This window comes from Pseudophryne corroboree, chromosome 5 (assembly GCF_028390025.1).
Source record: "Pseudophryne corroboree isolate aPseCor3 chromosome 5, aPseCor3.hap2, whole genome shotgun sequence".
Lineage (NCBI taxonomy): Eukaryota > Metazoa > Chordata > Amphibia > Anura > Myobatrachidae > Pseudophryne > Pseudophryne corroboree.
The window spans coordinates 193,957,251-193,982,268 of record NC_086448.1 but is presented as its reverse complement, the minus strand read 5'-3'; the positions used below and the strand labels follow the sequence as shown (position 1 = coordinate 193,982,268).

The 25,018-nt window shown below is 42.5% G+C and overlaps 1 protein-coding gene across 1 annotated transcript in view; it reads right to left on the bottom strand.

Moving 5' to 3' along the window:
• HIBADH (3-hydroxyisobutyrate dehydrogenase) overlaps positions 1–25,018 on the bottom strand; it is a 256,604-nt gene that overhangs the window by 173,674 nt on the left and 57,912 nt on the right. Inside the window, exons 3-4 of the mRNA XM_063921982.1 lie at positions 23,272–23,381; positions 16,062–16,183 (exon numbers count right to left, since the gene is read on the bottom strand). Of these exons, the coding sequence (XP_063778052.1) occupies positions 16,062–16,183; positions 23,272–23,381 (232 nt within the window). The remainder of the gene's footprint in view (positions 1–16,061; positions 16,184–23,271; positions 23,382–25,018) is intronic.

Sequence of the window (25,018 nt, the reverse complement as noted above, 5' to 3'; positions counted from 1 at the left end):
TAAGCACTTAATTGACACGAATGCTATCCTTTGTACAGAACACTCATGATCATGATATTCTAGGTATCCAATCTCTAGGTCGATAAGACTTAGGTCGACCACTATTGGTCGACAGTAAGGTCGACAGGGACTCTAGGTAGACATGTTCTAGGTCGACATGAGTTTCACATTTAAAAAAAAAAATTGGACTTTTTCATACTTTACGATCCACGTGTACTACAATTGGTAACGGTAACCCGTGCCGACACGGTGCACTAATTGGGGTTCCCGGTCACTTTACAAAGAAAACGACACCCAAAAAAAGTGAAAAAAACTCATGTCGACCTACTTACTGTCGATCAATAGTGGTCGACCTAACTCTTGTCGAACCTCCATTCCACACACGATATTCTAATATATACTGCAGACAACATAAAGACAGGACGATTGATATGATTTATAAAATATGAAAAAGTGGTGCAACTTCATGATCCATACATATTTGGTGTTTATAAGTTTATACAGCACTTTAAAGCTAAACTGCAAAAATGTTTACACGGATACCCACACCAGTGACAGGTTCTTGCAGAACCCATTCACTGCAGCTATCCTATGCACAGCAATGTGAATGGGTCATAACTCCCAACTCCTGGGCAGAATGTGACAACGCAGTCCTGATCATGACAGCAGGACAGAGCTCTCAGATAGGGACTGTCCTGATGAAATCTAGATGGTTGGCTGGCAGGAGTTACTGATCTTATAGTGCAAGTAAAGGCACACACTGACACATTACTATGCATCAGAGGCTGTTTTTTACGGAGCTTAATAATATACATGAAACAAGTGAAGAAGGGCTTATATTTAGGTGTCTATATGCCCATCATGCACTCTAGCATTCCTCTGCAGCAGAATGCTATTAGTAGAATGGGTTTCGACAAACGTGTAAGGCACACCTTTTGGCCTTCATGAGATCCAGTCAGGGCACATCCTTGGAGATGTGAGAGGAGTGTCAGCTGATTCCAGTAGAATGGAAAGGTATGGTAATATGATCACCATAGCTACCAACGCCATCTTTTTACGTCTTTGGTGGTTTCTGCGGCCGGCATGATGGCAACAGCTGCAGCAAAAACTTCTGTTGAGTGTCCTGGCTGTGTGTGCAGCAGTGAGTATTGTAGCACCCTACTAATCCGAGCTGGCAGGTTACCACCAGGGTGCCCATTCAGTGCACAACTGGAAGCCTTCACAGGTACCAGCATAGGAAGTAGATGGCTGCTTTACTATTGGTGACTGATACTTCCTCTGTCTTGCAGAAACCACATGCACTTTCCACACCATACCGTAAGCTACAATTAAGGAGCTCAGTGAAAAAGAGGCACATGCCACATCTACATGGATTTTTAATTTTTGCTGCCATCTAGCATCTACTCCACTAACTTCTTACATAGAGGGTCATTCCGAGCTAATCGCCTGCTAGCTACTTTTAGCAGCCGTGCAAACACATAGTCGCCGCCCATGGGGGGAGTGTATATTCGCTTTGCAAGTTCGTACGCCAAAAACATTGTGTGCAGTTTCAGAGTAGCTCTGGACTTACTCAGCCCTTGCGATCGCGTCAGTCTTTTGGTGCCAGAATTGACGTCAGACACCCGCCCTGCAAACGCCCGGACACGCCTGCGTTTTTCCAAACACTCACAGAAAACGGTCAGTTGACACCCATAAACGCCCTCTTTCTGTCAATCACCTTGCAATCGGCTGTGCGAATGGAATCTTCGCTAAATCCATCGCCCAGCATGGATCCTCTTTGTACCGATACGACGCGCCTGCGCATTGCGGTGCATATGCAGTTTTGCCGTTTTTTTACCTGATCACTGCGCTGCGAAAATCACCAGCGAGCGATCAACTCGGAATGAACCCCATAGTGGCATATGCCTATTTCTCACCAGCAGATTTCAAACTTCTGCAACCTGGGGGCGGGGGCGGGCCTTGTCGCTAAGCAGGCAGGCAATGGTCATCAGAATAAATTGCTCTATTGCCATGGCACCCTTAGGTGCCATACAGCCTATTACTCCAGTGCACGTTCCTAGTCTCTGACCCCTCCTCCCCATACCTGTGGCAGGACTTACCTCCTCCATATCATGACTAGCTGTGTGGGCTGAATGTATGTGTTATCACATCTAACACACCTATTAGTGCATTAAGTTGGTAGGGTGTATAGACAGTGCAAAGGTCAGCTTCTATTGAGGGGAGTAGTTCCTATTCAGCTCAGTAGGGGTAATTCTGAGTTGATCGCAGCAGGAATTTTGTTTGCAGTTGGGCAAAACCATGTGCACTGCAGGGGAGGCAGATATAACATGTGCAGAGACAGATAGATTTGGGTGTGGTGAGTTCAATCTGCAATCTAAATTGCAGTGTAAAAATAAAGCAGCCAGTATTTACCCTGCACAGAAACAAAATAACTCACCCAAATCTAACTCTCTCTGCAAATGTTATATCTGCCCCCCCTGCAGTGCACATGGTTTTGCCCAACTGCTAAAAAATATCCTGCTGCGATCAACATGGAATTACCCCCAGTGTCACGAGCCACCGCTAAGCGACCAGACGCTTGTGAACTTCCACTCCACAACCGCCGGCTCCTTTGCAACCTTGGACGCTAGCCAGTGCAGTGGTCGGGGTTGCTAGGCAGACAGGAGACTTGTGGAACGTGCAGTGGGACAGCTGCAAAGAATATTCAATTAAGGGAGGCTTAGCTGTGCTGTGTGTGTGATTGGCTCGTGCTCCCTTTATATCCTGTGTCTGCCTCTTATTCATTTCTGGTCATAGTGCCTGGTCGCAGCAGAAGCGTTCATATCTCTGTACAAGAGTTTCTGTTTGTTGTACTTGAATCTGTTCTTGTTCTGAGTATCAGAAAAGGGAAAATATATAAACTGCACAGTTTGTCTTTGTGATTATCTCCTCATTTCTCTTAATCCCATAATTCCTGCCTGGTTTATACGGGATATGGTCATTAGGTCGACATGGCCACTAGGTCAACATGGTCATTCGGTCGACATGGAAAAAGGTCGACATGAGTTTTTCAAATTTCTTTTTCATACTTTACGATCCACGTGGACTATGATTGGGAATAGTAACATGGCGAGCAAAGCGAGCCATGCGAGGGAATACGGTGCACTAATTGAGGTTCCCCGTCACTTTACGAAGAAAGCGACACAAAAAAAAGTTTAAAAACTCATGTCGACCTTTTTTTTTCATGTCGACCTAATGACCATGTCGACCAATAGTGGTCGACCTAAGTATGCTCGACCTAATGACCCATACCCGTTTATATTCCAGGCATACCTGTTCTCTCATACTGTGCTCAGTTAATATTCTTGTCCTCATTATTATGGTCTCTTCTCTTTGTCCTATTTTATTTTATTGTTTCTGCTTTCTTGTCTTCTGTTTAGTCTTTCTCCTTACCGGCATTGATTCGGGTCACTCTGGTTTAAGCTTGTACTACCTTCAGTAGCGTAACTCCTGGTGACATCCCAGTACCAGTAGGTGTGTCTAGCCTTAGAGAAAAGCAGCTATTCTAGGCAAGAAGACCTACTGCTGAGTTCCACAAGTCTTTAGCCTTGGGTGTACAAAGGTCTCTGCCCAGAAGATTACCACGGCATCAGCTTCCTCATGGAATCTCATTACCTGTCGTAACACCCAGGTCCACTAGTACACATCACAGTTGCACAAGAAGGAATTGATCAGTTTGGGCTTCATGGGGTTGAGAGTTAAAAATTATGAAGGAGTTGAATGGAGTTGTTATGATGATAATTAAGCAGTTAATGATTTTTGTAGAGGAGATCATTAATGATGAGGGGGATGATACTGTATGGCGGTCACAAAAATGCTTTAGGGTAGTCACAAAGATGGTCTCTGCACTGTATGTCAGTCAGTAGTTTGCTCTATATTTTTCTGTATTTGATGTCAGTCACTGGGATGCTATTACACAGCATTTATTAGGATGCTCTCTGTATTGTATGGCAATCACAAAATGCTCTTTATTTTGTATACTGATCACTAGGATATTGTCTGTATTTTATGGTGGTCTATGAAATTATCTCTGTTTTGTACATTGGAGCCTGGAATGCAACCCCATATTGTGTATTGACCACTAAAATTCTCTGTGTATTGTATGTCTGTTCGGTGTACCCTTAAGAGCACAAAAAACAAACAAAATAAAAAAAATAAAACAATTAACAAGCGAGCTATACAGTATCTCATCAGATGACTGGAAGCAGAACTATGCCTCCATATCTACTTTCTTTAGAATATTTTTTTTAATTTTCACTGAGATTTAGATTCTATTTGATTATAATCTAGAAGTTTTGGTGAACTGGCATTCAGTTAGGATTGTGCTTCTATCATGTTTGGTAATACGTTTTGTCTTTATCAAATGATATTTAGACCCACACTGTGATTTTATGTGGGTACCTGGACCCACTATAATAGGGGTGGGCAAAATGCGTCCCGCGAACTGAACCTGCCCGGCCTGCTACCTCCCATCAGTGTGCAATGACAAGCGGCCCGACTGGCTGAGCTGCTAGTCATTGCACTGCATTACCTCCCAGCCGTAGGCACCACTGAAGAAGCTTGGTCACGTCGGGTACCGCTGGCCGGATTACCTGTGACCTCAGGCGCTGTTGGGGGTGGAGCCAAAGGTAGAGCCTCGGAGTGGATGCGAGTGGCGTGCAGCGGCCAGTTTGAATACATGTAGCAGCACAGGCACTGCACCTTCTGTGCTCGGGAAAGGGCACCTAACACCCCTTTTACACTAGCTCTAAAAACACGGGCAAATGCGCGGGGGCGCGCATTTACCAGTGTTTTTTTTCTAGTGGAACGGCATCCCCTGCAAATTCCCGGATCAAGTGATCCGGGAATCCTACACGGGTAGCTTGCCGGGTTGAACATGTGTTCAACCCGGTAAGCTGTGTAGTGTAAACGGAAGCCGTGTCGATGCGACACAGCTCCCGTTCACAGTGTATGGAAGGGCGGCGCTGGGAGATCATGTGATCTCCCAGCGCCGCCCCTGCCACGTCAGCAGCAGCGTCACCAACCCGGCAATATGCCGGGTTGGTGAGCTCAGTGTAGAAGGGGGCTCCAGCACGGGTCGCAGCGAGGTAGGCTCCCGGCTGCGACCCGTGCTAGCAAGTGGAAAAGGGGTATAAGTAAGGTACATGCTTGGATGGCGGGTGGCAGCGGGACTTGTCTGGTAAGGGGGCAGGGGTGCCCAGTAAAGGGGTGCCGGGGGGGGGGGGGGGGGGGGGGGGGGGGGGGGGGGAGTTATTATTCTCAGGGAGGGAGACTGGTAACTTTGTCTGGGGAGGGGATAAGCTGGTAACTTTGTCTGGGGAGGTGGGGAGCTGATTATTTTGTCCAGGGAGTGGGAGAAGGGGGGCTGATAATTTTGTCCAGAGAGGGGGGTAGCTGATTATTTTGTCCAGGGAGGGGATAGATGGTAGGGAAGATGATAACTGTAATGTAGCCCATACACTTGTGAGATATCAGGTACAATCCTTCGATTTCGACCGCATCTGTGAGAGAAATGGAAGGATTGTATGCACATTTTAGGTACCATGCGACGCGATGCGTGGTCACGCCAGGTAAATGTCGTGTCTCAAGATAGTATGTGCTCCACTTACTATTTATCGAATCGTAGTGCGATTGCATGTTTTTAAAAACACATGCTATATATCGCACTGCGATGCTCGATGGCCGCTCCCACTAGGCGGTGACGTGCCCATCACGTGATTACCATGCAATCTATCGCATGGTAATCACTTTGGCAGTTCAGGTGCAATTTCATCGCACCTGAACTGCCAGTGCGATGCCCCATGATGTCGCGTTGCATCGCACAAGTGTATGGGCACGGTAAAAGTTTTTATTATTATTATTAGATGTGATTGTTTGTAAGTGGTGCTTTAAGGTCAGGTTTTGACACCTGACTAGTCAGTGTTGGTGGCAGTAGGGAATACGTGTCAGGATATACACGTTTCTGTGCCTTCTGGCACTGACTGTTCCTGACGAAAGTATACTGTGTTTAATAAATGTGTGTTACTTCAGAATCAGCACCATAATGTTCTTAGTAGTTTACGGAAGCGTATATGGGGGTCGGGGCCATCCTATTAGCTGCAATGCGGCGGGCTCCTCCATCCGATGCCGGCATTTATCGGGGATTATGCTTAGGGTGCCTCAGGCACCAGAAGCATAATCCGCGATAAGTGCCCTGCCGGAGCCACAATATTTTCTGTGCGGCTCTCGAGTATTCACTGGAAAGTGTTAAGTGGCCCCCCAGCTGAAATAATTGCCCACCCCTGCACTATAACGTGGCAAATGATCAGAGAATATTTCATGTCTGAGCTGCTGACCACTATGTAGTGAAGTCATTAGGAGTTATTTGGCATGCTCTTATAATATTTATATGTAATAAATATGCATATTATCATATATATTTTTTTAGCATATTCAGCATGTGTTCCCTTTATGCAAGTATTGCGATTTTGTTAAAATCTGAAAAATTTTATTTTACTGGTACGGTGTAGGCTTTTGTAGAAGAAAAAAACATGCTGGTAACATTTACAGACACAATTAGACAAGGAGTGTTGGGCGGAAGGAACAGCTCAATAGAATTCTGTGGTTTCTATTCATAGACTACTCTATGGTTATGCTGCCAGTGTTTCTCTGTACGTTAGAAACCTATACACTGCATGGCCCAATATGAGAACAGTTGCAGACAACTGGCCGCCCTCACAGAGATCACGTGCAGTCCTTCTGACCATAGTAAAATTCTCCTGTTTTGTACTTTCCCTGATGATGTTACAGAGTGAGGAGGACTGTGCATTACATGTGTACAGGTGGGCAGGCTGTTTTCACACTACTGTGTATTAGAATGGTTTAATCTATTGTTTTGGCTCAGTGAATGTCACATTATCATAGGCGCTGATGCAAACTTATGCTAGTTTGCTTAATATAAAATATGCAAAATCATTCTGTACTCAGCCAGATTGGGTGATTTAGACAATTGCGTCTAGAGGAGATCTAGAGGAGGGTATCTGCAGACTAGGTAGCACACACTGGCGTATATACCGTGCAAGCAATATCAATCGCAAGTATCTGAGCGTAGATGCACATACACTATTACTTCACTAGGACAAATGATCAGCTTCTGAATAGCCGACTGTGAATTCATTTCTGAAACAGACAGGTGCTTTTTATTTCTCTCTTGCATATATTATGCTTTTGTGTGCATGTTTTATTTTGCACACAAGCTTGAGACTTACACCGCTATATCATACTAGAGAGGCCTATATATATATTTTGGAGATTTATTGAAATCTAATAGTGAATGCAAAATTTGCAAGGACAAAAAACTGTTTTGATTTTTGCAAGTTAGGACATGCTCTCAATTTTAATTTTTTGAATGAATGCATTTTAAATTTGCAAACTTCGATGCAAATGAGTTCAACCTCTGCATCAACCCCATAAAGATGTGATACTTCATCACAAGTGCACCCCCTGTGACTTGTAAGGCACCTGGAAATAGCGTAATTCATCCAAGAGTTACAAATTAGTTGTCAGCTTTTTTTTAAAAAATGTTGCAAAAAAACAAAAAACAAACAAACCTAGAACTTTGCTAAATTTAAAGAGTAAAAAGAACATTATAGTTTTCAACCATTAAAAAAAAAAAATATTGCAATTCCTATAATCAGTAACATTTCTTACACTGAATTTTTTTACATTTTGCACCAACAGAAACAGCAAACTTAACGGACAATTCTACCCTTCTATTCATAGCATTGTTTTTTTTCTATTTAATATAGATTAAAAAGTATTTTTTTAAATATTTAAATATTATATTATGCATATCTGCAGAACGGATGTACTCGTCAAAAACTGGAGGACACAGTGGGGCATGCGTTCCGACCATGCAGGTTAAGTGGTTAACCAGAAAGTTGCTTATATTATGTGATTATTTCTGTATTGAAACCAAGTACTTGTTGTAGCAATATAAGATATATGGAATTGTTCAGGTCATTGTAACAATATTTAAAAAAAAAAAAAATACAATTTAAGATTTAAATTTACTGTATTTCATTTAAAAACATCATGACAAAGTACCATCTCTTATTGGTATCATGCAAATAGTTAGAGTAAGAGTACACAAGACCAGCATTTTCTGGAAAACAAAAACCAGATGACCTCTCACAAATCGCTCTATTTACGTGTAAACACATTAGGCTGACAATGCTCGTTTACAAAAATAGCCCTACGATGTGAAAACCTTGAGTGAAGAAATACAACTAAGTTTCAAAGTTACTAATCAGCTGAGTGTTTACTATATTTGATAAAATGATACGCTCATGTGAAACCATACAACGGCAACATTAGGGACTTATTAATTTGGTTTAAAAATGTAAAATGTTATTAGCTTAGAAATATGAACATATATAAAAATGTACTCCAAAACTAACTGTTGCCAATATATCAAAGGTTCTTAGAACCGACCATGAACTAGCCATCTGCATGCTTACGAACATGGATTTTTGTTCCTTACCTTTTTTGTAACAATTTGTATAAAAATAATAAATAATGGGTGTATTGCAAAGAATTTTCTGTACACAAAAAATATGTCAATTACTATGCAATTAAACATGAACAACTTGAATATGCAAGTGTTTGCAAAAACAAACTAAGTGTAGGTAAGACCTGGTACTTTGTCCTTGCTTATACGCAAACCATTAAGTGTGTACAGAACCTGCGGGCAATTTAGCTTGTTACGCACATGAGTACTTCCATACAACTCCATTGTATTTTACCTAGGCATTAATGCTTCTGTACACTACAAAAACATTGAAAACGCTAGTAAGAAATTGTGTGTGTGTGTGTGTGTGTGTGTGTGTGTGTGTGTGTGTGTGTGTGTGTGTGTGTGTGTGTGTGTGTGTGTGTGTGTGTGCGCTCTCAAGAGGAATTGCAAGTCCATATACATTTTGAAAAATGCTATTTTACATAGATTTTGAATAAAGGAGGGAAACAAATAGTAATACAGACATTTAAAAAAAAATATGAGTATATATATATATATATATATATATATATATATATATATATATATATTGTATTCGTGAAACAGGCACTCCTTGCTTCCTTCCATTCAAATGACCCAGTGCCTTCCTAAAAGATGCATACAGAGGTTTGTGAAGGCGGCACTCGCAGGTAGATAATCAAACGAAGTCCATATATAATTTCTATATATGTAATTTATGGACTTTGATTATTTACCTGTGAGTGCCGCTTTCACAAACGTGTGTGTGTGTGTGTGTGTGTGTGTGTGTGTGTGTGTGTGTGTGTGTGTGTGTGTATATATATATATATATATATATATTATATTCAGAAATGCATTAATTAATAACCAAATAGATGTGGAAGTTGTATTGTCACAAGTCCTAAGTGCTTAACCAACTTTAAGTTTAAAAATGTTGGACTATTAAAAACTATTCATTGCCATGCAAGCATTACAAATATCAAATTAATTAGATTAAATTTTACTGTATTTAAAGAACTCTGAAATAATAAAGGGCAAATAAGAAAAATCCCTCAGCTTTTAAAATAATTGAATTTCATAAAATGATATTCGTACCCAGTGTGAAAATTTGTATATATTATAGCATTTAACATTTTAACATTCAGATTACAAAGTGCAGTATAGATAAATATATCTAAAGAATGAATAGACTAAAATGGTAAAAAAAAAAAAAAAAGGAAAAATAATAAGTTTAATAATGCAGTGTTTCCAGAGAGGGCTATAATGAAGCATTTGCCTCCAGTCACTGCTGCCCTAAGGAAGTTTGAATGCATCGCCACCATGTGGTGTAAGTCAAAAGAACATGAACCGTGCTTCAAGTTTTACATTCACTTAATTATAAAACATCTCCATGGCTGCAATTCCATTTGCATTCTGCAGGAACACATAATACATGCCACACTATATCTAATACTATGCATCCCAGATAATTATGTTGTGTTGCTGAGCCTCCAAAGCTGCTTACGTAAGCCTTTCTCCAACAAAGTAGATACTGCAGCACAACTAGGCTTCCAAGCCCCCGGTAATGAAAAATGGCAAAAAGGGAGAATAAATACCACATTGTTTTGCAAACTGCCATTTTATTATTATTCTTATGTGATATGTAAATAAAGATATATATTGTGAATACAATTTTTTAAGGAATCATTGTGGCTTTTAAATGGTTAAATATCTAAAGGAAGATGCCAGGTTCTGAACTTGATTATAACTTTCACTATATACTACATAAAATTGCAATGATAAAAAGATGTACTAAATAGAAATCTAAAAATCACATTAATAAAAAACGTAATAATAAAAATCCACCCAATAGGTTTCTTTACCGGTATAACACACAGAGCACAATAGTTTATTCCAGAGATTCCCTAAAGGTCCATGTTTTAAATATATTCATGCTTAGACACAGATGACTTCATTAGTAACTCAGTCCTTTTGATTTAACCATCTGTGCTAAGCCATGGATAGCTTTAAAACCTGGACTGTTAAGCAGGATATACAGTACACTATAACAGTGGTTCTCAAACTGGGTGCCTCGGGACACTTGCAGGAGTGCCTCGGCTTGGTGGTCCAGGACCCACTCAAATTATTTATGGTCAATCTAATAGGCAAAACCAGTGCTGATGGCTGTCACTCATAAAATACGTGGACAAACAGAAGCAAATCTTGTCCCTCACCACACAACTGAATGCAAGGATGACATAAACACAATTTCTTTATTATAATACTAAATTGCTCGATAAGAAACTTTTGGCCTAGGAGTGCCATGAAAAAAAACCTAACACTCGGGGTGTTATGATTCCAAAAAGTTTGGGAGCCACTGCACTATAATATTATCTGTTCAATCTGTCTGGTTACAACGAAAATCTGGTAATGTCTGGGAGCAAATGACAACTGACCATTGCTCCCAAAATCCAGAAAACTGACAAAAATGGTTGTTCAGATAAATTGTTTAAATCAAACGGATTTAACCAATTTCTCTGAATGACCATTTTTGTCCATTTTCCTCTGTTTGGGAGCAAATGGTCAATTGTCATTTGACCCCATACATTACCAGATTTTCATTCCAACCATGAAAATGGAACAGATAATCTTAGTGTGTATCCAGCTTTAGGATACCTTGAGGACAGAATTTGGGAACCACTGGTTTATGCAAAACATCCACACTGACACTATGCTTCAGAAGACTGAGCTGCTACAGTATAGTATGGAAGGACAAGCTGACTCCTGTAGTTCCACTGAACATGTAAAACCAGAGGTTGCATACTTGCGCTGTACATTAATGCAGAGCAAAGTTCAGGTAAAAAAAAGCCAATAACAGATAATTTTCCAATAAGCAAAAGTAATTTGCATTGGATTCCTAAACGGCACTAGCCATTCGTCTAATTGCAAAGAGGAAAATCTAGAAAATGTTACAGATTTCAAAAATAGTAATAAATGTCAGCTACTAAAAAAAAAAACCAAAAAACTTCTATGATACTCAATCTATGAATAAAAAATGGTTCTTAGCAGCTCAACACTGTATAATTAATGCCATGGTAAGAATGTTTTTATGGTGTGTTTTGGTGAGTTTTTATAGCCATCAAGTTCACGATGTAGGTGGGCCGCCTTTTAATCCCTCCGCAGACAAAAGCCCTAAATAAACACAGATCCCTTCCTGGGAAAAAAAAGTCCACTTCGGTTAAATGGCAAGGAAATGAGTAAATCATTAGTAATCTTTAAAGCCAGAGCTATAAACTCAAGTTACCTTAAAGTTAAAATGAAAGTGCCTTGCGAAATTCTCCAAAGTTCTGAAGCAGATAGAGATCTCCAGCTCTCAGCTCCAGACTAGGCGCCAGCTGATAAACAAACAGCTTCAAGTCAAGTCCGGGAGAAATCCCAGCTTTTCAGTTTAATGATTCTGGCCATGAGTATTTATTGCCTTTTGTGTTTTCCCTCACTTAGTGGCATAAGAAGAAATGTAAACTCATCATTATCTGTTTGGGTCACATATGGGCAAAGATTACCTGCATTTGATTAAAGGGGTCATCCAAAAATAGAGCAAAAAAAAAAAAAAGTCACATAAAAACTATAGACACCTTTCTGGACACCAAACTTCGCTAAATTAGAAAAGATGAACAATTCTAATTTCTTCAGAGGCTTAATTTTTTTTGCATCCTGTAAGAAATGACCACTTGATTCAGGAACAGTCTGCTGCCTTAATTACTCACTGTTACTGTACAGATTATTTCCTAACACTTTCAGTTGATCATCTCAACAAATAACCCAATAAAACCAACAGAACACGAGAAGAAGAAAGAAAAAAAAAAAAGTATACAAAATAATTTAGATATCTAACAGCCCCTGGCAGCATGCAGGAAGGAAGTGTACTGAGATAGATAGAAAGATAGAAAGATAGATAGATAAATAGATAGATAGATAGATAGATAGATAGATAGATAGATAGATAGATAGATAGATAGATAGATAGATAGATAGATAGATAGATAGATAGATAGATAGACACAGTCTTTGCAACAAACAGACATATATCTGTAAAAAGGCCACATAAGCCTAGGCCATGAGTGGCAGGATTACAAAGCCAAATACCTGGCCTTAAAGCACCCACAGTAGCATGAAGATAGAGTATATTCAACTGTTGCTCTGTATAATCACCCCGCCCACATTCTATTAGAGACAGCAGAAGCTCCTCCCATATCCTTAGAATAGTGTGTACTCATAGGAGCAAGATGCAGGCAACAAAGCAGAGAATGCAGTAATTTGGTGGCAGAGATAATGGTGGCCCTGCCCCTGTTTATGAATCAGTCATCATCATCATACAGTGTATTTCTATAAAACACCCTGGCAAACTGTCAATCATTCGGCACCTACTCAGCAACAGAAGCATATTTGTATTAACATGGTAACCTATAGCAGAGGATGTAAAGTGAGACTGGTATATAACTTTCCAGTAATTAACAACTAAGATAAATAGGTGTGTGTCTGTGTGTATATGTATGCAGCACAGGGACGAGCTACTCTTCTCCTGATATATCACTCTATGTCTCCTCACTGCCCTGTAGCTGCATCCAAGTAGCAGCGTTTGTATGATCAGAGACGTACCGATCACCGTTTGTATTTATGACCCTTATTTTGGTGTCTATACCTGCTACCCCTCTTGTTCATCATACATGAAACTGATTTTAGACACATTATTAATCTATGACGAATGATGTCAATATAACTACGATGTGTTATTGGTCTTGAGAAAGGTTCGTTAATGAACCGAAACGTCGACAATAAGGCTTTTGACAACCTCAATAAAGTGTCTTTTTTATGTATGGACTATTTGTATACAAGCGTGAGTGCACCCTCCACTTCGTGGAAACACTGCTATTCGAGTAGACCGACTGGGTTTATTGGGAGCACCCGCCACGTTGGAAATCATGAGATGAGAGTGCAGGATCTTTGTGGATATATATATATATATATATGTAGTGCAGAAACGGGCGGCACTCTCGGCGCAAATGAAGACAGACAAGCAAGTCTTAGTGTATCAACGTTTCAATGACCAAAGCGGCATTTTCGTTTCTGCACTACATACATTAGGATACAGCTGCACTGTATACTATTGGGAAGGCACCGGCATTACCATTACCCGCCATAATATGAATAGTGAGATTTTATATATATATATACATATATATATATATATATATATATATATATATATATATATATATATATATATATATATGTATGTATGTATATATATATATAAAATCTCACTATTCATATTATGGCGGGTAATGGTAATGCCGGTGCCTTCCCAATAGTATATATATATATATATTTACATATACACGCTATATATATATATATATATATATATATATATATATATATATATATATATATTTGTTGTGCCACTTTCCAGGTCTATACATGGAATATGGGTAAGGGGTTCAGTGAGCCCCCCCCAATCATTTTGAAATGTCAGTTCCTATTGCTTAGAATATCAAATATTGAAATACATGTACAAAAGTCTACTGCAAAAACTTTGCAAATAAATAATGTCTTGTAAATAGATGCAGACACAGAAACAGGTCTGCTTACAGTATATTGATGTAGGCAAAACAGTCCTAATAGGTTATGCAGAACTAGGTTAAAAGCACACAGAACATTTGTTAAGCAAAAAAAATCATTTAGACAATCTGTCAACCTGTGGAATCAATTCAGCTAGGAGCGCAGGGGGAGACGTACTGTTGCATCGACGCAGCCCAATCTCATATTTCTATGTGAATATGAGAATATGATTTGGATCAGATTACCTTATTTGCTCCTAAGCACTACATAGGCAGAGTTAGCCATAAACTTAATAGGCGACCCAACTCTGCATAGGAAAAAAACACATTTTTGTATTGGTTTTTTTTTATGCTTGCTATTAGTAGCAACTTGCTTCCATCAAAAGAGCTGCAGTATTCTTTACAGAAAAATAATACAAAAATAAAAAAATTAGCCCTGCCACTAAAAGTTCAACCGGTCCTAGTACTGTTAATAACAAAACGATGGGCTCCTACCCAATGAAAATACCACTACCAGCATTAGGCTTTGCTAGGAAGGGCATGGATGTTTATTTCCTCGGGACTACAGCCACATGCTGACCAGAGTAAAGCTGGTTTGGCACTAAGGTGATAGCACACGCCCTGCTATAGCACCCCTAGCTAGTAAAGCCTAGTGTTGGTAGTGGCATTTTATATTTTAACATTTAATGTCATTTCAGCAGCAGCACCAGGCTACAGGCAGCCGCAACTGATACGAAGAATTGTACTCGCGGCTTCCGCAACTCTACATTGGTTTTTAGGAGGATATTACTTTACTTGGGCTATGACAACCCACCCACTCATTCCCCCGTTCTTCCTTTCTAAGTGCAATTAGGAGTATCCGCTCAATCGGCATGCATTTTGCAGGGGTAAAACTGTGCAAAATGCATTTATATTCAACTTTCCATAAGGCCCCCATGCTTCCTCTCTGTCACATCCTGGTGGGGATTTAGTTATGTGAAAAGCGGTCATGAGACTGCCGGTCAAATTACTGGCACCTACATCCCGCACCCCCCTAATCCCGACAGTCAGCATGCCAACTAGCAGGGTCTTTTGCCACTCGTGGGTGTCCACTACACTCATAGATTGAGAATAGAACCTGTGGTGAGCGCAGCATGCCACGAGCCCGCACCCGCACTCTCCCCCCCCCCCCCCCCCTTCCGGCATTTTGCGGCCGGGATGCTGATCACCGGGATCCTGGAAGCCGGTAACCCATACCCAACCCACCCCGTTGTACTGCTTATTAGCCAAGCAGATCCACAAGAGCAGTGTCCCGATCTTGTTGGAGACAGTGACCTGGCCACCTGTATGTTTGTCACTGAGAACATGTGGGGTCAGTCTTACAGGAATCCAAAGGCACCAATCAATGATGGTTGGCTCCTGTCAAACTGATGCAGGGAAACTGGTGTCAAATGCATCTCTGCATGAAAGCAGGGGAATTTCTGTTAAACTAGGTATCCATATGAGAAAATCTCCCCTGCATCCATCACATTACCTGTATCTCATTCCTCTACCAGAAAAAAACCGAACAAGCAAACAAAAACGGACCTACTTTTCCCTAGCCGCTGTCTACTCTTTTAGTCACAAACAGAAAATATTTTTTGGGGGGGGATTTATTTTCAACCAATGAGTACCTTGATTTGTGATACTGGGGTCTATTTACTAAGCCTTGGGTGGAGATAAAGTCGCTGGAGATAAAGTAACAGCCAATCGGCTCCTGTCATATTTCAAACCCAGCCTGTGACATGGCAGTTAGGTGTTGACTGGCTGGGACTTTTATCTCCAGCGACTTTATCTCCATCCAAGGATTAGTAAATAGACCCCACTGTCTGTTACTTACTGCAAACATTAAAGAAAACTGATATCCTAAATAACTATGTGCTAAAAACACTTACCACCGGAGACAGGTGCATCCATGAACACAGCTCCCATTTTTTCCACAGCTTTGGCCAATTCTTTAGACACCGCTGGGTCAATCGTGCTTGAGTCAATCAGTAGAGAACCCTTCTTTACTTTTCTGTAAAATCAAAGCGGCATATTTATCGGATTCTCCAAACACAGATTTATGGTGTGAGAAAGTAATAATTACAGGTAAGTTCGTTATACATGACGCGTGTGAACAAATTGATGTGGTCCTGTGGTCAGTAAGAAGGCTCCACTATAATATTGGGATCCAAAACCCAAACTCATGTGGTGGTAAGGGGCAAAGCAATCACTACCTCCAGACTCATTGTTAAGGATACTGTAATAAGAACCCTGGAGACCCTAACAATTTCCTGTGCACTTCTTATGTAGACACTGACCATAGCCCACAGCCAGTGTACCAGAATGGAACTCCACCACTACTACAGTCTCATACAGTAGCCATGTCTAATTTACACACCGATACTGCCACTGCCGCCACCACCACACCAGGTGGAGTAAGTTTCTCCTCTGAAAGATACTACATGCATTAGGTTGACATCTAAAAGGTCGACAGTGCTTATGGCCGACAGGAACAAAAGGTCGACTGGTTCAAATGGTCGACACATATGGTCAACACAACTTTTGAAGGGTATTTTGTATTTTATTCAACTTTTCATACTTTACCATCCACGTGGAATAGTAACCTGTGCCGACCACAGCGGTAGCGGAGTAAGGCACCTTGCTCACTAATTGGGGTTTCCTGTGCTTTGGCAACGAAAATTACACCAAAAAATAAAAAAATAAAAGATATGAAGACCTTTTCCACTGTCTACCTTCTTTTTTTTTTACCTGTCGGCCTAATGACCCTATTGACCATATTGGGTCGACCTATTGACTTGTCAACATAATGATCCATACCCGTGTGAACCCCATCATCTGACTCAATGCGGATTGCCTTTGCTGCTTACACTTCTGTGCATGGATTTCATGTAGTAATAATAATAATAATAATAATAATTTTATGTTTATAGCACGCTTTCTCCAACAGAAAGAAACAGTAATTAACTACTTCACTGCTGAGGATTTTGCAGAGTCCATTTTCCACACTTGCATTCCCCACATCCCAACATCAATAGCAGTCACTTGTGTATGCAGTATACACACTACTTCTACCTTATTTTTTCCAGGAAACTTAATTTGCAGAATTTTTTTTTTGCAAGAATAAAACATAAACAAGATGCAAACCAAATGTGTATTGTTTTTCCATAAACATCACAAGGAAATTGCACAGTGGTTAGTATCTCTGCCTCTCAGCAGAGGTCATGAGTTCAATTCCTGAGCAACCTCTGTTGACAGCATTGACTGTACAACACTGCGTAAAATGATGGCAATATAAAAATAGACAATAATGGTGCGATCATGTCAAGGAGACTGACCGGTGCTAGTGGGGGTTTTTTTTAATAGAAACCAGTAATTTCTATAATGGTATCCTGCCATTCCCATAGCTTTTGTTCAGTGTCGTCTTTATGGTGGATTCATTAACGCTGATACTGCCAGATAGTCCATCTGGTGAACGGGTTATGTGGCCGTTCTTAGTGAGCTCTTGGGGGCATTCAACTGATTTGCGCTGCCCGCAGCTCCTGTGTAAAGTGATGGGAGCAATTAAATTGTTTGTGCCGAAGGGTGCGAGTGCCGTGGGCAACCATTATTTCTGCTCACACCCTCCTGACATGGCAAACAGAAATCTGTTGCTATGAGCAACATCTCCACTACTAAAAACCCGCACCTTAGTAAATATACCCCTATGAATCAAAAAGCACTTCTGGCTCATAAACCCACACTTTATTCATATAGCACTGGACAAAAACGAGTTTTATGGTAAGAACTTACCTTTGTTAAAACTCTTTCTGCGAGGTACACTGGGATCCACAAGGAAATACATAGGGGGTGTAGAGTAGGATCTTGATCCGAGGCACCAACAGGCGCAAAAGCTTCGACTGTTCCCAGAATGCATAGCGCCGCCTCCTCTATAACCCCGCCTCCCTGCACAGGAGCGGCTAATGCCATACCAACCCAAAGAAGCTAAGTGCGTCAGGGTGGGCGCCTTGTGGAGCCCAGTGTACCTCGCAGAAAGAGTTTTTAACAAAGTTAAGTTCTTACCATAAAACTCGTTTTCTGCTGCGGGGTACACTGAGCTCCACAAGGAAAGACATAGGGGATGTCCTAAAGCAGTTCCTTATAGGAGGGGACGCACTGTAGTGGGCACAAGAACCCGGCGTCCAAAGGAAGCATCCTGGAAAGCGGCAGTATCGAAGGCATAGAACCTTATGAACATGTTCACAGAGGACCACGTAGCCGCCTTGCACAATTGTTCAAGGGTCGCACCACGGCGGGCTGCCCAAGAAGGTCCAACAGACAGAGTAGAATAGGCCGTAATGTGAGTAGGAGCTGATAGACCAGCCCTCACATCAGCATGTGCAATCACCATTCTAATCCATCTGGCCAAAGTTTGCTTGTGAGCAGGCCAGCCCTGTTTGTGAAATCCAAACAGCACAAAGAGAGAATCAGATTTCCTAATAGAAGCAGTTCTCTTCACATAGATATGGAGAGCCTGTACCACATCCAAAGACCGCTCTTTGGGAGACAGATCAGGAGAAACAAGTCTAACCACGATCTCCTGGTTAAGGTGGAACGAAGAAACCACCTTAAGTAAATATCCGGGACGAGTCCTAAGAGCCGCCCGGTCACGGTGAAATATCAGATATGGGGAACTACAAGACAAGGCACCCAAATCCGACACTATTCTAGCTGAAGCAATAGCCAGCAGAAACACCACCTTAAGGGAAAGCCACTTAAGATCAGCTGAACCAAGAGGTTCAAACGGAGACTCTTGTAACGCCTCCAAAAGCACTGACTAGTCCCAAGGAGCCACAGGCGGGACATAAGGAGGTTGGATACGCAACACACCCTGAGTAAAGGTATGCACATCAGGTAAGGTCGCAATCTTTCTCTGAAACCACACAGACAAGGCAGATATTTGAACCTTGAGGAAGGCCAGACGCAGGCCTAAGTCCAGGCCCTGCTGAAGAAAGGCCAACAACTTGGCTATACTAAACATGGAAGCATCAAAATCGTGAGATTCGCACCAAACAAAGTAAGAATGCCAGACCCTATAGTAAATCCGAGCAGAAGCCGGTTTCCGGGCCCGCAACATAGTTTGAATGACCGCCTCAGAAAACCCTTCAAGACGGAAGCTTCAAGAGCCACGCCGTCAAAGACAGCCGGGCTAGGTCCTGGTAGACACAGGGGCCCTAAACGAGGAGGTCTGGGCGTTGTGGAAGTAGAATTGGACGCTCTGACGATAGGCCCTGCAGGTCTGAGAACCAGTGCCGTCTGGGCCACGCTGGAGCTATGAGAAGCAGAATTCCTCTTTCTTGCTTGAACTTCCGAATTACCCTGTGCAGGAGTGACACTGAAGGGAACACGGACGGCACCCGAAACCTCCACAGCACCGCCAGCGCATCCACGAATGCTGCTCGAGGATCCCTTGTTCTTGCTCCGAAGACCGGACCTTGTGATTGTGTCGAGACGCCATCAGGTCTGGAAGGCCCTACTTTTCCACTAGGAGTTGAAACACTTCTGGATGGAGGCCCCACTCTCCGGCATGTACGTCCTGATGACTGAGAAAGTCCGCTTCTCAATTCAGGACTCCCGGAATGAATATTGCCGATATTGCAGGTAGATGGCGTTCCGCCCAATGTAGAATCCGTGAGACTTCCTTCATTGCCAAACGGCTTCAAGTGCCGCCTTGATGATTTATGTAAGCCACTGTGGTGGCGTTGTCCAACTGTACTTGAACAGGACGGTTCTGAATTAAATGCTGGGCCAGACTCAACGCATTGAAGACCGCCCGCAATTCCAGAATGTTGATCGAGAGGAGAGATTCCTCCTTGGTCCATCGACCCTGAAGGGAGTGTTGCTCCATCACCGCTCCCCAAGTCAGCCGCAGTAGCCAAGTCAGCCACTATCTTATTTAAGTCCTCCCCAAACAGAATATCTCCCTTGAAAGGGAGTACCTCCAGGGTTTTCCTAGAGTCCAGATCCACAGACCAGGATCTCAGCCACAATATCCGGCGAGCCAGGACTGATGTAGTAGAGGCCTTGGCCGCTAGGATACCGGCATCAGAAGCCGCCTCTTTATTATAGTGAGAAACTGTGACAATATATGACAAGCATTGTCTAGGATGGTCAGAAGAGATTTCAGCTTCTAACTCCAAGGCCCATGCTTCGATAGCCTCTGCAGCCCATGTTGCTGCAATAGTGGGCCTTTGTGCAGCACCCGTGAGGGTGTAAATCACTTTCAGACAACCCTCCACACGTTTATCCGTAGGCTCTTTTAGAGACGTGACGGTAGTGACAGGTAGAGCTGAGGAAACAACCATCCTAGCCACATGCGAGTCTACTGGAGGAGGCGTTTCCCAATTTTTAGACAGCTCTGGCGCAAGGGGATAGCGAGCCAGCATCTTCTTTTGAGGCACAAACTTCTTTCCCGGGTTTCCCCAGGGTTCCTGACGTATATCCACTAGGTGGTCAGAGTGAGGTAAAACTTGTTTAACCACCTTCCGACGCTTGAACCTATCTGGTTTCTTAGGAGGGGCAGATGGCTTGGTAATCATCCGTAATCTGTAAAATTAACTTAATAGCCTCCAAAAGATCAGGAACATCCACATGTGAACTACCCTCCCCATCAGCAGTATCTGTGTCAGAATCTGTGGGGTCTGTGTAAGCGCCATTTTCCTCAGACGAGGTGTCCGTGACAGCAGTGGATTGTGAGGAGATAAGGGCTCGGTTAGAGGATCCCTTGGTTTTAAGCAAGCGAGGGTCAGACTTTTTAGTAGTCAGGGACTGGTTCAACTCCTTCAATTGAGCAGATAAATTGTCCGCCCAAGGCGGGTTAGCTGCGGGGACCACATACAGTTGCACCGGCATAGGAGGTCCCATAGGGGGCGTAAGTTTAGTAACTAGCGTATGTAGAAGCATGGAGAAAGTAGCCCACGGTGGGTCATTATGTACCCCAGTTGCCACAGTCCCACTGAGGGGCAAGGAGCCCCCAGAACCAGAGCCCACAGCTGCTATAGTCTCCTCATAGGGATCTGTGGCTTCAGCAACACTGGCAGTGTGTTACACCCCAGAACCGTTACCTTCAGAAGCAGACATGATATAACTTGCAGTATCAGGTAACACAGTACAATTGGCAGCAGCACAATACCTCTTACCCAAACCCCTGCGCAGTGTAGTCAGCACAAGCAGAGATACAGGAGAGATATGGTGACTAAAATCACAGAGAAAAATGCGTATTAGAGTATATCTTTGTGAAAATCCTATATAATAATAAAACCTGACGCACCAAACCCCCTCAGGTTATAGAATATAGGGTAGGGATAGCAAGTTGAGTGAGAGACAGTTAATGGAAACCACTCAGCAAGCTAATGCACATATATATATAGTCACATGTAAACAATGCAGAGGTTATTACTAACAATAATACTGCACTGGACCAGCTTATATAGCTATATAGTCAATAGATAGAACACTGCACAGTAAGAACTGGATGTATATCACAGGGTACTTGTACCAGAGAACCCTGACTAAATGCACTCTCTTAACTAACACTGTCTAATTGACATGTAGAATACTTAAGTGTCATGTAAAGTCACAGCGCTGACAACCAGGCGGCTTTACACAGGAGGATTTGCCCAAGCAGTCCCAGGAACAGTGTAGCTGAGAGAAATGGCGCCCAAACACTGACAGGGAGTGAGGGAGAGACAGATATGCCGCTCCAGGGCGGGAACATTTGCTGGAAATGGCGCCCTGGGGCTGGGGGAGGGGCTTCAGGTCTAAGCCTTATCCCCCTGCTGGCAAAACCACCGGGTACTGTGGGCTACTAGTAAAACAGTTTTAAGGGAAAACCTGACCTGCACCCATGTCCTGGTGATCTAGTGGGATCGCATGTACTGCCACAGTGTCCACCGCCAGCGCGCGCGGCACGCCTCCCACTGACCGCGCCGGATCGTGATAAAGTATGGGTCCAGCGAGTGGGACCCACTCACCACCTCCCGAAGCGCAGCCACACGATCCCGGAGAGCCCCCGTCGTGTGTGCCTGACGTTAGAAGAAAACCGGAGCCTCCTGCTGTAGTTACCCGGCAACCAGGACTCGGAATTGTACAGCGCCGCTGGGGAGAAATGGAGCTGCAGCAGTGAATGTCACTAGACATGTACACACTGCTGAAGCCCTTGAAGTCTTCACTTTTCTTCTCAAAAAGCTCTTCTTAGGGCTGCCCAGAGCAGCCCCTCTGTTATGTGCCTGCTATCTGCGGCACCAACTACAAAACTGAGCTCCTGTGCAGGGAGGCGGGGTTATAGAGGAGGTGGCGCTATGCATTCTGGGAACAGTCAAAGCTTTTGAGCCTGTTGGTGCCTCGGATCAAGATCCTACTCTACACCCCCTATGTCTTTCCTTGTGGAGCCCAGTGTACCCCGCAGCAGAAATAGATAACCCGGACTCTTACTATTAATGAAGCAAGTTACCCTAAAAGCCCAAATGCTTTTCCATCAAAGGGGTCAATCCAATTATTTTCGAGTTTCTCGCACCTGCAAGTCATCGCGGCAGAAGCCGCACTTTACAACAGCCGGTACTCGCACAAAAGTGCTCGCTGCCCCTCAGGGCTACGAGCTATTTGAAAGCAAATTCGGGCAGAAATCAGGCCGCAAGGGGTGCGAGTTCAAGTGCAATTGCCAGCGTTCAAATACTACGGCAACTCGCACCCTTTGCAAATAAGTATAGTGACCCTGCGGCTACTGTGAATGCTGGATAAAGGTGTTCATTAAAGTTGTAGAAACACGCATGTATAATCCATGACTCTACTATTGTGCCCAGAGTTTAAGTTTCATAGTTTGCCAAGAATAGCAGGCTCGCACCTTGCTGCGGAGAAGAAATGTATTGACCTGTGATAAGTCCAACTGCTTTGAGTCTAAACTTTGACATATTATGGAAACAAGCATTGAAACCTAATAACAAGCAACTGCAATTTGCATTGTTTAGGTGTACTTATTTGAATGGTACAGTGCTAGTGACAGAGTAATATCCCTACTACATACATGCAAAACTGGTAAGTCAAATCAGCTAAATGAAAACATACTTTAAAATTCCATTTGCTCCTGTGTAGACGTCTATTGCATTCAAGCTTGATGGCAACATGGTAATAATTCTGTCAGCCTTGTCTGCAACATCAGATGGTGAATCCATGATCTAGTAAAGTAATAATAATAATCATCATAATAAACAACAACAACAACGCCTTATACAAATCTAAAATATTGACTTTGTTACATCAGAAAGTGCATTTCTTTCTGTCTGAGTTCACACATAAAACTAATAATACAGAACTTCCCGACATGTCCTGTTCTCTTCTGGTTCTAACCTGCACATATACAAGGAAGCCTCCACCAAAAAGCTAGCTGTAAAGCAATAAAAAACTGTGGTGGTCATTCAGAGTTGATCGCTCGCTAGCTGTTTTTAGCAGCCGTGCAAACGATATGCCGCCTCCCACTGGGAGTGTATTTTAGCTTAGCAGAAGTGCGAACGAAAGGATCGCAGAGTGGCGGCAAACTTTTTTTGTGCAGTTTTAGAATAGCTCAATATCTACTCAGCGCTTGCGATCACTTCAGACTATTCAGTTCCTGTTTTGACGTCACGAACACGCCCTGCGTTCGCCCAGCCACACCTGCGTTTTTCCTGGCACGCCTGCGTTTTTCCGAACACTCCCTGAAAACGGTCAGTTGACACCCAGAAACGCCCACTTCATGTCAATCACTCTGCGGTCTGCAGTGCGACTGAAAAGCTTCGCTAGATCCTGTGTGACACTACATCGGCCGTTGTAAAAGTAAGTCGAGCGTGCGCATTGCGCCACATACGCATGCGCAGAAGTGCAGTTTTTTTGCCTCTTTGCTGCACAGCGAATGAATGCAGCTAGCGATCAACTCGGAATTTCTTGTTTCAAAAGATGAATTCATACTAGGAGTATATAATCTCTGTGCAACTTCGGCTAGCATAGTTTATATTTGTAGCCACACATTATACTTATGGTGCCCACACACTGTGAGATTTGTGCTAGATGCGATTTGAGCCTATACAATGGGTGAGATTCAAATGACATATCACGCCCAATTTCCTTTCTAAAATGATCTCCGTTATCGCGCATATTGCGCCCATACTAATCAGGTTTACTGTGTAAAGGGTTGGGTGCCTCGCTACTCCGGGGGTAGCGAGCTGAAATAATGATACAATGTCCCTGAGGGTAGAAACAGAACGAGTGTGGAAAGGGGTGAAAATAATTGAATCCCGCCCAATGTGTGCTATGCGATTTGGACTAAGTGGTCTGCGATTTGGACTGTATACACGGTGCGTTTTGAACTACACTCGATTTTGACTACACTACAATATTTAAATTAAAATAGTGGGCTGGTTTACAATGTTTGTGAGTGTCTTAAAATCAGCATCACATGTACAGCGTGCAATTTGAACTAGACATGATGTAGTACAAAAACACCTGAATGCACATACTATTTTGCCTTGCGATATTGACTACGCGGGAGCGCGCTTCGCCAGGGAAAATAAACACGGTACGATTTGAACTAGATGCAATTTGAACTAAAAAGATCAAATCGCACCATGTGTGGGCACCTTCAGTCTATACAAAAAAAAGCGGAACTCATCTATATATTCTATTACTGTACTACACCCTGCCAGTTTATTTTATACATAAAACGTGACTAACATCACATGTATAATGGACTAAAAGAATACCAAACAATGAAGATAAATACATCGTCACAAACAGATAGAAAAATAAACAGCTTTACTGTGCAGTTTAGAACAAAATGTAC